At 44.1% G+C, this 14,628-nt stretch overlaps 1 protein-coding gene across 1 annotated transcript in view; it reads left to right on the top strand.

Annotated features, from left to right (window-relative positions):
• Positions 1-14,628, top strand: part of CROCC2 (ciliary rootlet coiled-coil, rootletin family member 2) — a 120,530-nt gene that overhangs the window by 28,063 nt on the left and 77,839 nt on the right. Inside the window, exons 8-13 of the mRNA XM_063132255.1 lie at positions 650-756; positions 1,683-1,880; positions 3,786-3,882; positions 4,079-4,168; positions 5,882-6,088; positions 11,107-11,306. Of these exons, the coding sequence (XP_062988325.1) occupies positions 650-756; positions 1,683-1,880; positions 3,786-3,882; positions 4,079-4,168; positions 5,882-6,088; positions 11,107-11,306 (899 nt within the window). The remainder of the gene's footprint in view (positions 1-649; positions 757-1,682; positions 1,881-3,785; positions 3,883-4,078; positions 4,169-5,881; positions 6,089-11,106; positions 11,307-14,628) is intronic.

Below are 14,628 nucleotides of genomic sequence, written 5' to 3' on the forward strand. Positions count from 1 at the left end.
CCACGGGGAAATCTTTAAAACTCCAGTTCTAAACAGCAAAATTTGTATTATTATTATTATTATTATTATTATTATTATTATTATTATTATTATTTGTAGTTTTACAAGGACTGAGATAGGTTCATTTATATAGTAAAATATTAGCTCATATATACTTTGGCCAAGTTTTGAGCTCAGAATTTCTATTTGCTCGGCCTGATGTGATGCCATCAGGCCGAGCAAATAGACAACGTTGAAGTGGAAGTATAGCCTTGATATGTATTTTAATTTTAGGAGTTTTGCGGATGATGCAGCAGTAGAAGAAAAGGCTAATTACAAGTTTGTTTATTTATTTATTTAGTGTTTTCTCTGCTGCTTTTCCAAAAGTTCATAGCAGGTTGCAGAACAAGAAAACCCATTAAATCAATTCAATCAGTTGTAGACAAAAGGTGATTTTGATAGCCCTTCTATTTGCCTGTGCCAGGGGCACCAACATTATATTTCTCATGCTTCATATATGATTTTGGACAAAACTTTGAAAGATCAGTTTGGAGCAGTAAAAGTGCTGCAAACGTGGGAGATTCTCCTTTCTGCAGCTCTCCGTCCCTAAAATGTTGTCATGCTGGAACCAGGAGTGTGCCAGTCATGTTCTTGCTGTTGTCCTTTCCAGAGCTATGCTTCATATTTAAGCAGTGAGCACAGTGGGATCCTCCTGCTATGGCGTCAAGCTGCCACACTCCGTGGTAACTTTGCAGAGCTTCGCACGACACTAGAAAGGTGGGTGCTATCTAAATACTGCACTATTATAAAAAAAGGCTCCTGCCTGCTCTGTAGGAAATTACCCAAGAAAGGAGTACCCTAAAACTCTGACAGTACAGCCAATAGCTTCTCACAGGAGCTGGGTTTATAAAAACATTGGGTGTCATCAGCTTGTGTGAGGGAAAGATATCTGAACATTGTGATCTGTGACCTAAAAGAATCCATCACAGGTATAAACTAGTGCCCTTGCCTTTAACTGGCCTTGCTACTGACTAAGGCCTTTTCTACACCTAAGGATTATCCCAGACAATGAATGGATCATTCCTGCCTGCTCCCGGGATCCCCTGTGTGTCATTTGTATGCACAGGGATGATCCTGGGACGATCCCGGGGGGGGGGGGGGGGAAGGCGGATGTAGAAACAGCCTAAGTGCTTTTTCAAATGGGAGCATCAAAATTCACAAGGTGCTTCTAACATCTCCGTGCCAATTCAGATATTATGTTTTGCAGACTGCCATGTACATGGGTAAACTTGTTGTGTGAATTGGTAATGCAGGAGTATGACATCCCAACAAAGCCATGAAACGTAGAGCCAGTCTTGAAGTTCCAGATATTACAGGTCTGCTAGCAAATTGGACCCCTGCACTACCAGGCAACACATCTGAGAAATGACAGCATTCAGCATTTTGGATGTGATTGTAGAGAATTTGAATGGGGAAAGAGGCAATATGTTTTTGCTAGGGTAGGTTGCATCCCTTTAGTTTTGTGCACACACACACACACACAAAAGGGAAAGGAATAGAGTAGTGATCTGGATTCCTGGCAATTGCTGGTATCCCAGTCCTGTGACAATACTGTGGCTGTTGGCACAAACCAAGGTGATTGATGGGAGATGGTGATGTGGGTAGATTCTGAATGAGAAAAGTTTTAACTCCCTCATTACCAGAGGTCTTACTGAGGCAGGGACCGACATGGCAAGAACCGCTCGCCGCCTGCAGACCGCCTGTCTCAATTTGGATTCCAACCTGCGTCTCTCTGAGAGCAGCTCTGCTTGTTTGCTGGAGAAGCAGCTTCGGGAGAAAGTCCGTGAGATGATCCAGCTGCAGAGCCGTTGGGATGGAGAAAAGGCAGAACTAAACTCCAGGTGAGGAGAGCGCTGCTCTGTGCCCTGGCCTTCAGAACACCGGCACTTAAGGGGCATAAAGGCTCAAAGCAGGGGTGGGAAACGTCTGGCCTAGGGGTAAGATTTGGCCCTCCTGGGGTCCCAATTTGGCCCTCTGGGGTTCCCCAGGGGACTGTGCCCCTTTTCCCCCAACTACCAATCATTTAGTGGGTTCTCAGCCTTTTGTGCAGTTTTCCCCTATTCTAAAAGGCTGAAATGCCTCTCCTAAGGCTTCACTACTGGCACCCAGACCTTTAAGCTACAATACGCTGTGGTGGGTTTTTCTCTTTTTTCATTTTTGGGTTCCAATCCTTTTGCTTTTGGCCCTGCCCCATTTTGCCTTTGTTCTGACCCACAACAGGAATGCACCCACCCCACCCTGAGCTTTTCCAAAATTAAATTTGGCTCCAGAGCTGAAAGAAGTTCTCCACCTCGAGCTTAAAGGGCCTCCTCTCTCCTTGTTCTGTATCAACACAGAAAAACAGCCTCTCTCTCTTTCTAGGGCCAGATCTACATCAAGCAGGATATAACACAATGAAAGTGGTTTGAAAACGGTATATGGAACGTGTCCTAGGCCCCAACAGTTGCCAGTGCACTTCAATACCATTATAAAGCAGTAGTGTAGATCCTGCCTAGCGCAGCCTTCTCCAAGCTGCTGCCATCCAGATTACAACTCCCAGAATCCCCCAGCCAGGGGAAGAGGACAAGTGTTGTAGTCAAACACATCTGAAGGTCATGAGCTTGGGGTAGGCTACTCTAGCTCTGTGAATCCTTGCACAATAAAGAATGTTGTAGAAGAGCAGACAGACAAAGAAATGAAGGCTGTTTGAATGAGAGAGAAGTGTCTGTGGGATCCAACTGTTGCTTCTGGTAAACAGGTTCTGCAGGTGTTTTTGTTGTTTCAAAAACCTGGTTGACAAAGAAAAAGGGCCCAGCCAATTTAGGAGAGTCCAGGATATAAAGCTGGGAATTTGCTGCTGGACTTGGCTCCCAACACCAAGACTGAATCCAGGAGCCAGGAGCCCTTTGAGCCAGAGGCCCCCTGAGCTGGAGACTTCAGAGACCGCAATCCCCAAAATGGATTCCCCCAAGGCACCCTCAACACCAAGGGCCTCACACTCCCCAGTGTTCACCTGCTGGAGCAGGCAGCACACCTGGCAGGAAAGATGGAGAGGTGATGGGAGTGCTAGTCTCCATGCCCAAAGATTAACCTTTAAGGCTCTCTGCTCCTCAAGAAGGAGGACAGAGCTGAGGAGGGGGTAGTTAGGCGTGGGGGAGACATAAGAGCCATATTTAACCTTGGTATTTGTTGAAAAAAGTAGTCTGCTGCCTGGGAACTATTGGGGACACTATAGGACAGTATCTGACCACTCATAGGTCCAAAACGGACATTACTTTAATAGTATGTCTAGCAGCTATGTCTTCTTTTCACTTTTACTATAGAGTAGGCACAGGGGCCCAATCTGGATCTTAAAATCCCCCCCTCCCACTCACGAGGGTCCTGATCTGAATCGGGAGCCCTGCACCTACTCTACAGTAAAAAGGAAGAGAAAAAAAGACACTGCTGCTTGATACTCATTTAATGTAATGTCAGTTTTGGCCCTTATTTTTTGGTCTGCAGTTCCTGAATTAGGATTTGATGCACCACTCTTGTCTTCATATTGGCTGCTCATGCCATTGAAGCAACACTTCTTGCTGGATCGATGCAACACTATTTGTTTCCTCCCAACCTTCGGTGGACTTGGTCTGGTCATTACACCATGGGAAGGGAAGCCTATCTCAAAAACACTTACACTTGTGGTCTTGTCTCCAGCTTTGTGTCTTTTTAATAATATGTGTTCGGTGATAGTTTCAATCTGCCACCTATGTCTGTTTTGTGTCTTGCAGGATTACAGAGCTGACCTCTTTAGAAGACAAACTTAAAGAACAGAACACAAAGAAAGAGAAGACCATCTCTGCTCTAAAAATGGACATTCAGAAATTGGTACACGTACCCACAAACCTCTTCCTGTCTCTCTCTCAAACACACACACACACACACCCCTTTAGCAGCACGTACAGATTCTCACAAAGATGCACAGCCTCAGTTTGACACACTCATCCATACACTTGCCCTATCATACTTTCTCTGCTCTTTCTCCATGTCCGTTTCTGAGAAACTGCTTATCTTTGAACACTAGGAGGCCAGTAAGACTGGAGGTCTAGAAGAAGCAAAGGACCTGAAAGAGGAAATTGAATCTTTGCAACATACCTTGAACAGCATCACAAAGGTATGTAAAATTTCAATCTACAGCAGCCTTCCTCCACCTGGTGTCCTCCAGATGTGGGAAGCATGGAGGTTGCCGCTCAACATATCCAAAGGGCATCAGTTTTGGAACATGGGAAGCTGCCTTATGCTGAGTTAGACCATGGGTTCGTCCAGCCCAGTATTGTTGATACTGATTGGCAGAGCCTCTCCAGAGCTTCAGAAAGGAGTTTTTCTAGCTCTACCTGGAGATGCCGAGGATTGAACCAGGGAATTTCTGCATGCCAAATATGTGTTTTCTTCCACTGAGCCGTGCCCCACCCCCTACCCCTTGGGGAAGGCTGATCTGCAGTATAATCTAGTTAAGTAGTTATGTAATCAGAAGGTGGCTGTGGTTCACTGTATATAATTTGATGGTAGAAACCTACGTTTTTGATAGAAATTGAGACACAGTTCAGGACGTTCTCTTACCCAAGCTCCGTTGCAATGGATGGGAACTGTTAAAAAAATTAAAAGGGGAGGGCATTTGGGGGCTTGTACAGGAGAATTCCTTGTGGATTGTGCAATAGAATTATAAATTATGCTAAGAATAAACTTTTTTGGTTAGTACCTAGGAGCCTTCAGGCTTATCTGCAGCACAGCTTACTTGGCTTGTTCATAAGTCTAAAACGGACTTTGTAACTGATGGACAGCAATTTAAAAACTAAAAAAATATGTAAATGAACCCTGTGGTGGCATATAACTCAGCATCCCGTATTACAGAGATTTTTCATCTGACACTTGGTCCAACCTTGTATGGGTGGGGACTTCACTTGCCTGTAATCAAGAGACCTCAAGGAGGAGAGAGGAACTTTTGTACCTTTAAGCACTTTATAAATAATGATGTTCTGAGATCCCCAATGTCCATGGTTTCAGATGGCAGAGGCAAGTTACTGCCCTTGCCTCTCACAGTGAGCTATTGAGTGAAGCGAAGGGACTAGTACTTCCTTTAGATTAGGGGTGAGCAACATGTGGCCTTCCAGATGTTTTGGCCTAGAACTCCCATGATCCCTCACCATTGCTTATGCTAGCTAGGGCTGATGAGAGTTGCTTGAAACATCATCACTGTCGTTGAAACATAATTACTCTACGTGTCCATAAGCAAATCGGTGGCTCCTCAGCCTCTCTTGGTTTGCAGAAGGGCCTTCCCACTTCACTAACATGCCTTTGGCAACAGAAGAACAGCCTAGAGCTGAGCTAAATTTGGGATCCAAACAGCTGTCCTCTTGAATGCAACACACAGGGCTCCAAAGTGCTGATCTGAGATCCCAACAAGGCTGAATAAGTGTCAGTCAAGAGGCCAAGGTGTGAAAGCAAGCAGCCAAATGCTAAAATACAGCTTTAAGGGACTGCTTTTCATTTCATAACATTATTGAAAATGGTAGAAAGCTATACCATAGAGAGAAGGTATTTTAAAATACTGGATGAAAACGGCAGTAAAATTAGCAAACAATACAATTACCTATGTTATACTACCCTTATACATAACCATGAGGTAGAATTATAAATATGCCCTTGCTTTTAAAAGATATTTTGTTGCCATCCATAATACCACCTGAAATTCCAGCATCTCTGAATAAATAAGAGGTGTCGGAATTTCAACTTTGAAGCTTTGCTGAGTCTAGTTTTGTAGCACAGTACATGCAAGAACTTGTGATTGGCTTGACTAAGATTCACTTCCTTGCTCCTCTCCTCCTAGTTGGCTCTGTCTGAATCCAGGAGCACAGGATTCATCTCTTTGGAAAGTGCATCAGATGAAGACACCACCTGGAAAACCTCCCCTTTACGCTCCAGCTCTCCTCACCACCAGCGGACATCACCATCTCGGATACACTCTCCATCATGTCAGAATGCGGCCCTACAAGCTGTGCAGGCTGCTATTCAGAAAACACAGCACCGTGAGCAGGTTGGACACCCTGGTTTTTACCTATGATGTATTCGCCGTTAAAATATTTGTAAAACAACAACAACCACCCATCTGTACAATGATATAGTCAACCATCCTGTGCATATAGCTAAGACTTATTTCAGAATATGTATAACATTGCAAACGTCTCGATGAATTGAAACAGACTATATATAGTGTAAGGAGTTTGGGCTGTCTTGGTTACAGTGAATGGTTTTGTTCTAGCTTTTGGAATGTGACACCCATTCAACATTTGGGGTGGGGTGGGGGAACAGAGACAGCTAGAGAAAGTTTGGGGCCAGTTTGTTGTGTTGGAGTTGGAGAAAGAGAACTGTGCTTTGGCTGGAGAAGAAACACCTGAGGGCATGGGAACTGTCTCTGGGACCCTAAAAGCACAATCCTATGCATGTTGACTCAGAAGTCCACTACACTGAGTTCAATAGGACTTACTCCCAGGTAGATGCATATAAGATTACAGCCTAAAGGTATTTGCTGCCTGCTGTAGTAATGCCTTATTTCAGCCTTAATCAACCTGGTACTCTCCAGATGTTTTGAACCATCTCTCCATCAGCCCCAACCAACACGCTTTAAAAAAAAAAAAAATCTGGAAGTTGTAATACAAAACATCTGGAGGGCACCAAGTTGGGAAAGGATGCCTTATTTGCTTCCAGTATGCTCCACTTGCCCAAATATTAATGAAATATTTGGGCCAGCTTTTTTGGGGTGAAATATGGGGCTTGGGAGGGAAGAACTTTCCCTGACATTTGGGGTGGGTGGTAAACATTCCTAAAAATAACCCTTTTCCAGGAAGCATTCCTCAACTGACCATCCACCGTTTTAATTGGTATTCTGTTTTATATTGAACAATTTTAATAAGCTGTTTTAATCTTTACATATTTTTAATGTTTTATTCCTATGTTCATCACTCTGGAATCTATTTTAGATATGGAGTGGTATATAAATGTTGTAAATAAATAAACATTCGAGTGGGGGGTGAATTTACAGTTTTACGAGTTGGTCCAGGTTTTGTTTCTTTCTTTTACAGAAAAAGTAGCTAAGCTACCACATCATTCTAGCCCTATTTGCAAAGCACTTAGCAGCTGTCTGCTGTGTGGAACTAAGCTGCCATTTGGAGTGACAGTTTTTATTATTTATTTATTTATTTATTTATTTATTTATTGCATTTTTATACCGCCCAATAGCCAAAGCTCCCTGGGCGGTTCACAAAAACTAAAACAATTCAAAGTATAAAACAAACAGTATAAAAACTTGATATAAAATACACATTAAAACGGATTAAAACATACCATACATGATTAAAACATCTTTAAAATAACCTGAAAACATTCTAAAATTTCACTGGATAGGCCTGCCAGAATAGATCAGTCTTTATTGCTTTTTTAAATTCTAAAAGACTGTCAAGCTGATAAATCTCCTCTGGCAGGCCATTCCACAGTCTGGGAGCAGCAGAAGAAAAGGTCCTCTGGGTAACAGTTGTTAATCTAGTTTTTGCTAGCTGAAGTGGATTCTTCCCAGAGGACCTGAGTGTGCGGGGTGGATTGTACAGGAGAAGGCGATCCCACAGGTAGCCTGGACCCAAACCATGTAGGGCTTTAAAGGTAATAACCAACACTTCGTACTTTGCCCGGAAACTAATCGGCAGCCAGTGAAGAGATTTTAAAACTGGTGTAATGTGGTCACCCCTAGGTGTACCAGTGACCAGCCTGGCTGCCATATTTTGGACTAATTGAAATTTCCGGACTAAGCACAGAGGTAGCCCCAGAGTTTAGCCACTTTTACTACAAAAGAAAATATCAAACAAATGAACCAACCCTTAAAACTTTAAGGACCCTTCCTTCTGAAAGTGTGGTGACATTCACTTCCCCCCAAAGTCGCCAATATCCTGCCCCACTCATCTTCACTGGGGCCGAATTTTTGATGAAGCACGTGGTGTGGGACGGATGCCATTCAGCCCTAGTATAATGGTAAATTAAATCCTGTAAATATCCAATGCACTCTCTCATTTGAAGGAAACTAAATTATCTGGACTTCTTTACTGCTCAGGGAAACAGGGAGCATCTAACATATGTTACAGTGAATGGTCCAAAATTCATTGACTGTTGATATTCATATATGTATGTAAGCCATTCCAGTTGAACATTGCGAAATAGATATCTTTTCAGACATATCTAAGGAAATGCTGACAATTGCATTATTCATTGGTGTGCTTCTGAATTTTCCAAATGCAGAACACTTGTCTGGGATGGACCACATTTGAATGTAAACATTGTGAACCATTAGATTTCATCTCTGGGCACATGGGCACACACATATATAAAACCCATGTTGCCATAGGTGCTAGTAGCTCTGCTCCTTTCCTGCTTATTTGCCCCTCAGTCCCCTCACCACAGAGGGGCTCATGAATAATGCAAATGTGGTTCATGCATAGTGAATCTCCCCCACCAAATTTGCATGCAGCAGGGCCCCACCCCCTCCCTTGTGCACCCCGGTTGGCCACCTCTGTCCCTTTCATCCTCCCCGCTGGCGGGGATAGCCAAACACGTGCTGCACCTAGGGCCCAAGCAAAGTTGACCACCACCCCACTGTCAGAGGGGCTGCCTTGTCTTTGGCATGAAGGAAATGAATTGCTATTAAAGCTTGAGCTCTGAACTTTTTTGAACTTGCAAATTTTTCTTCATGTCTACACTGTCCACATTTCAGTTTAAAACAAAAATGAGCAAAACTAGTCTAGTAGCTCTCGAGTAAGAAGCCTTGCACTACCATATTTTTATATAAGATGTTCGCCAGATTATATTCTTCTTCTTGTGTTGGAAGAAGAACTTCTCAAGGTAACTCCCATGTGAATTTTGTAGGGATGTGTTTGCTAAATCCATTCTGTCTGTGTTTCATGGATTGTCAGGTGATTATCATTCCGTTGTTCACTCATTGATGGGATCGGATTTTTTTTACCAGAATTTTGTTCTTCTTGCATTTATTTGTTTTAGTGCTAATGTACATTTGTGCAAATGTGCTAATGCACATTAGTTAATGCGAAACAGCATCAGTGTACATTAGCGCATGTGTGCATTTGCAGTTTGTGCGAATTAGTTCAAATCTGCCTCCCCCTCCCCAAAGTGAAAAACTGATCCACAAGACTTGGGAAAAGCTGGTCTGCTGCAGAATCTGCAGGTTAGATTCATAGAAATCTGGACTTGTTTGAATCCATGGCAGATTTATCTGATATCCCTAGAATTTGGAGGGTGTGTGGAACTAGACTGCTGCAGACCTGTGTCTTCAATCACAGACTGTGCTAAATAGCTGCAGCAAAGTGGATAATGATTTCACAGGGAAAAAGCAGTATTCACTGGGCTATGTTGAACTCTCCTTGCACCTTCAGCTCTCCTCCCCATCTGGTCTTCTGCTAGCCAGGTGAGCGTGGAAATAAGCCCAGACAGGAGGAAGATCTCTTGGTGGTGGCATTGTGTGTGGGGGAAAGCAGTGGGTGGAGGAAGGGTTCAAGCAGCCTTTTTCCCCTTCAGCTTCTCTGCTTGCTATCTCCTACCTACGGAGAGATAGAGTCAGAGCTGTTCAATGGCCATCTGTGTTTGGAAACCCAGACCTGTCACCTTCAGGTCTAGTTCCATGCATCATAGCTTCTCCCTTTCTATTTGAGAAGCTACTTCCTTCCCTTCAAGTCAGTTTTCATTGTGGCATATGGGCTAGAGTGGCCATTGACCATACTGGCTGGGTATGATAGGCACTGCAGTCCAACACACCTGGAGGTCACCAGGTTGGGGAGGGCTGGGTTAGAATGTTGGACTAGGACTGGGGAAACCCAAGTTCAAATCCATGAATCTCACTGGATGATCTTGGACCTATGTTACAGAGTCATTGTGAGGATAAAATGGTGGAAGGAGAGAACCACATATGCTGCCTTGAACTCATCAGAGGAAAGGCAAAATAGACATAGTATGTAAAATTAATCAGATATGTAGGTGATGTGTATGACACAGCACTCCAAAACAAAACAAATGACCAACAGAAGTGCATCCAGTTTATAAATGTTTAGATTATATAAACAGATTTTAAAATGTGAAGTGTTGCAGTATAAAACACCAGCTTCAGTCACAAATAAGAGAGTATGCCACAATACCACTTATAAACTACGCCAGAACAGTGGGGGATCTACACTACTGCTTTAAAGCACTTTGAAAACGTTTTGAAAACTATATATGGAGTGTGTCCTGGGCCCCAACAGTTGTCAAAACTGTTATAAAGCACTTTAAAGCAGCAGTGTAGATCCTGCCAGTAGTGTCTGCCTTTCTTCCTTGTACTGTACACACCTGGGAGCACACTGCTGCCTGTAGATCAGGAGTAGGCAACATGGTGGCCTCTAGAAGTTTTGGACAACAACTCCCATAAGCCCTAGCCAGCATGGCCAATTGCCTGGAATTATGGGAGTTGTAGCCCAAACACCTGGAGGATACTGGATTGCCTACTCTTGTGCTCTAGATAAATGTTAAAAGTAGTCACCGCTTTATAATGACACATTCTCATCCACTTGTGCATCGAACTATTACACAACATCACTACAGCCTATGGATGCAGAGGACCTATGGCACTTGATGCAGCTGCTCCCAAAGGAGGAGAGGACAAGAAGGCCTCCCCTCCCCATCCCAACAGCTGCCACAATTTTTGTGGACTAGCTGGAACAATGTGTACATCCCCCCAATGTAGGGAGGCACACCCCATCAGAAGGGCAGCATGGCCAAATGACAGAGGCCAAGAAATTGGCTGCCTCTTACGCACACTTTTCAATGTATCCCAAACTGGATTTCAGTGTTTATCTTTGAAATCCCCAGCTTCTCTTGCTGTAGAGGCTCTGCTCCTCGGGGCGGGTGGAGGTGTTGATCACAGCACTTGGCTCATCTGTTTAAATGGGGTGTCTGATCCCCTGCGTATGGTGAGTTGTGTGACGTGGAAGGAGCCTCCTGCTTGATCCCTCTTTTTATGAACAGGAGTTGCACGTGCAGCTGGAGTCTTGCCAGGATGCCCTGGGATCTGTCAAGAAGCAGCTCTCCGACTGCCAGCAGGAAACAAAGGCAGCAAAACAAGGGCTGCAGGAACAGAGGCAGGAATGTGAGGAGCTGACCCGGACGCTGGAGGATTGCAGGCGGGAACTGCAACGCTGGAAATCCTCGGTGGAGGATCTAGGAAGGTGAAAGCAGAGAGAAAGAGGGAGGCTCCAGATCTGTTAATGATCTCAAGTGAAAAGGCTCTGTCTCAGCCTTTCTGATGCTTATGCAGATTGTGGCCTTCAAATAGGTACATTAGAAAGGAAGCCGTCTCCCTCTGTAGTGATGTATCGGCAACTGGAAACATTCACTGTGATGCATTTCCCTTCACAACTGGGAAGGGGGCATAGCTCAGTGGTACAGAGCACATGCTTTGCATACAGAAAGTACCAGGTTCAGTCCCTGGAATCTCCAGGTAGGGTTGAGGAAAATGGAAACCCTGAAGAGCTCTTGCCCAACAGTGAAGACAATACTGAACTAGATGGAGCAATGGTCTGACTTGGTAAAAGCTTGCTTAATATTTTTGCTTATTTATTTAGAGTATTTTTAACCTGCTTTCAGCCAAAAAGGCTTCCAGAGTGGCTTACATACAACCAGTAAAAGAAGACCATCCCTGCTTACCAGCTTATAATCTAAAAAGACATGACACACATGAGGGCAAAGTGATGGGAAGGGTAGAGGAAAAATCTAAGTTGTTTTGCAGCAGGGCTGCTGGTGTTCACTGTTGAGGGAAGAGGAGCCTTCATGGGGAGATGTTTCAGCAGGGCTGAAGAATGGCCCTGTTTTCTTTTCATTTCCCTCAGCTCAGCCTGCTGGAATGGCCACTGGTGTTCACCGTTGTGGGAGGAGGAGCCTTCATGGAAGTGGTCTTTCAGCAGGGCTAGCAGAATGGCCCTGCTTCCCTCCCATCTCCCTCCAGTCACCCTGATGCTGCTGGTGACTATTGAGGGAAGATGAGCCTTCATGAGGAGATCTTTCAGCAGGGCAGAGGGCCCTGCTTCCCTCTCATCTCCCTCAGCTCAGCCTGCTAGAATGGCCACTGGTGGTGTCTATTGAGGGAAGAGGAGACTTCATGAGGAGATCTTTCAGCAGGGCAGAAGGCCCTGCTTCCCTTTCATCTCCCTCAGCTCAGCCTGCTAGAATGGCTGCTGGGAGGAGGAGTCTTCATGGGAGTGGTCTTTCAGTAGGGCTGGTGGAATGGCCCCACTTCCCAGTCTCATTATGGCCCCTCTGAACAGATTGCTGGAATGGCTGATGGCTGTGACAGTCTACTCATGGGTCCCACTTTAATTATACAGTTTGGCCCTGGCTGGTGGGTAGATGAAGAATGCTGTACAGTCCACTTTTCCATGTTAATATTAAGGGGTCTTCTGTTCTGATGATGCAATTTCACTCTTCCACACCACTTTCCATTGTGATCATCAGCCAAGGAAATGAAACATGATTATTAATGTGATGATTAAATGTGGCCTTGGGAATAACATGCATCAGCATTTGCTGCTGCCAGAGGTTATCAAATGCCTCTCCACACTAACCCCCAATAGTATTACAGTGCTATTGTTTTGTTTGGACGCATATAAGAGCATCTGTGTAATTAATTTATCCTAGGGAGGTTGTTGTGCAGCATGGAGTGGCACCCAATAAAATTTTATTTTGGGAGTAATGGGGTGGATAGGTTTTGATCACAATGAAGAGTCTGATTGGTCACCTTATTTGGTAGTGGAAAGTAATTACTGCTAGATTAAAAATGGGTTAGAAACCCTCTGCCACTTGTTAGTAGTTTTTGTTTGCCTTTTGCGGCATTTTGGGGTGGGGTTGCTTCTTTCACTTGAATCATTTGAAGGTATTTTTTTTGCTGCAGATACCTTCCCTTGGGTTACCTGCTCTCCTGTTATATTTGAATCAAGATTGAAGGGTATCATAGTCCTGCCTTTGGGTCACAATTTCAACAGGTGGCCTTCCAAATCTGTTTCTGTGATTCTGACCTATGTTGCTGAAAAATATTTTGTACTGTCTGTTCAAAGCCTTTTTGTCTATGGGATGGCTATTAACTTTTAAGGAGCAACAGCAGCTCTAATGAATAGGACATTGAAACAGGAAGTTCAGAAATAGAGTAAATAGATTTGAATGGTGAATGTCGTTCAATGTTGTGAGAGGAGACTACCATAGGCTCATACATGCTCCATGCTGTTTTCCTTGGTTAAAAAGTGATATATGGATCATAAGATTACTGGGTTTGTCTATACCTGGAATGCCCCTGAATCCTATATCTGTATTTTTCTACCCAGGTGTGCATAGCAGGTTCGGGTAGATCCCAAGTACAGATGAACACATTGGGCTTGTTCAGACAACACACTAAGCCCTTTTGCAGCAAGTGGTTAGTGAGCATGGATAATAATAATAATAATAATAATAATAATAATAATAATATATTTCTTACCCGCCTCTCCACTTGGATCAAGGTGGGGAACAACAGTGAATATAAAACACATTAAAAACTGATTAAAAACATAGCATACATGATTAAAACATCCTAAAAGCATTCTAAAATTTCACTGGTTACTGTGGTATCCATGGTATCTACATAAACTGTGGTTATGTAGATATCATGTCGACACCATGAAAAATGCCGTTCACACAACATGCCAAGCCATCATAGTTAGCTCAAAACACTTAACCATTATGGCTTAATGTGTTGTCTGAACAGGGCCATTATTATGCTCATTCATACATTACTTTCTACCTAGGAGAGTGGGGTGAAGGCACAGCAAGGGTGTGCATGAGCCTGAGGCTTGCACCTTTCTGATACCAGATGGGAAAAAATGTCTGTTTGTCTGAACATGGCCATGGTTTGGCTTTTGAAAAGGACTCTCTCTCTCTCTTTTTTTTTAACGGTCAATTATTTGAAGACTTTTCTTCGTTCCAGTCTTTTTTCGTTGCATGGACTTCAGATGCTCCAGACATCCCGCATCCATACTCTGCCCCACTTTTCCTTGCTCAGACTGTAAACGCTGGAAGAACTCAGAGCAGAACACATCCTGCCTGAAATGCTCAACCACCTCTTGTCCTTTGCAAAGCAGGGTTGGCAAACCTTGATAAGGACAGGCAATAGGAGGCTGCTTGACCCTTTTCCTCACTCACCACTTTCCCCCTCCAATTCTCTTCTTAGGCTGCTTTTTCTTCGTCAGGGGGTTCCAGGCCTGTATTTCCATTGCAACTTGGGTGGGTGGGTGGGAAGTAGCAGGGGCAAGGAGTAGTAGAGGAAACGTGGTGGGCGAGGAGAAGATTAAGCACCTTCCTCCCACCTGCTGCTCCTTTGCTAGAAAGTGACACCCAGATACCCAGCCCTCCTTTGCAAAAGAGAAGTGGTGGTTGGGCTTTGAAGGCACGCAAAGGAAACAGAGCAGATACTTCCACCCTGACAAGCTGGGCTCTGTCCCATGGGCTGCATTATCTTGGCCCCAA

This window comes from Elgaria multicarinata, chromosome 8, assembly GCF_023053635.1.
Source record: "Elgaria multicarinata webbii isolate HBS135686 ecotype San Diego chromosome 8, rElgMul1.1.pri, whole genome shotgun sequence".
Taxonomy (NCBI): domain Eukaryota; kingdom Metazoa; phylum Chordata; class Lepidosauria; order Squamata; family Anguidae; genus Elgaria; species Elgaria multicarinata.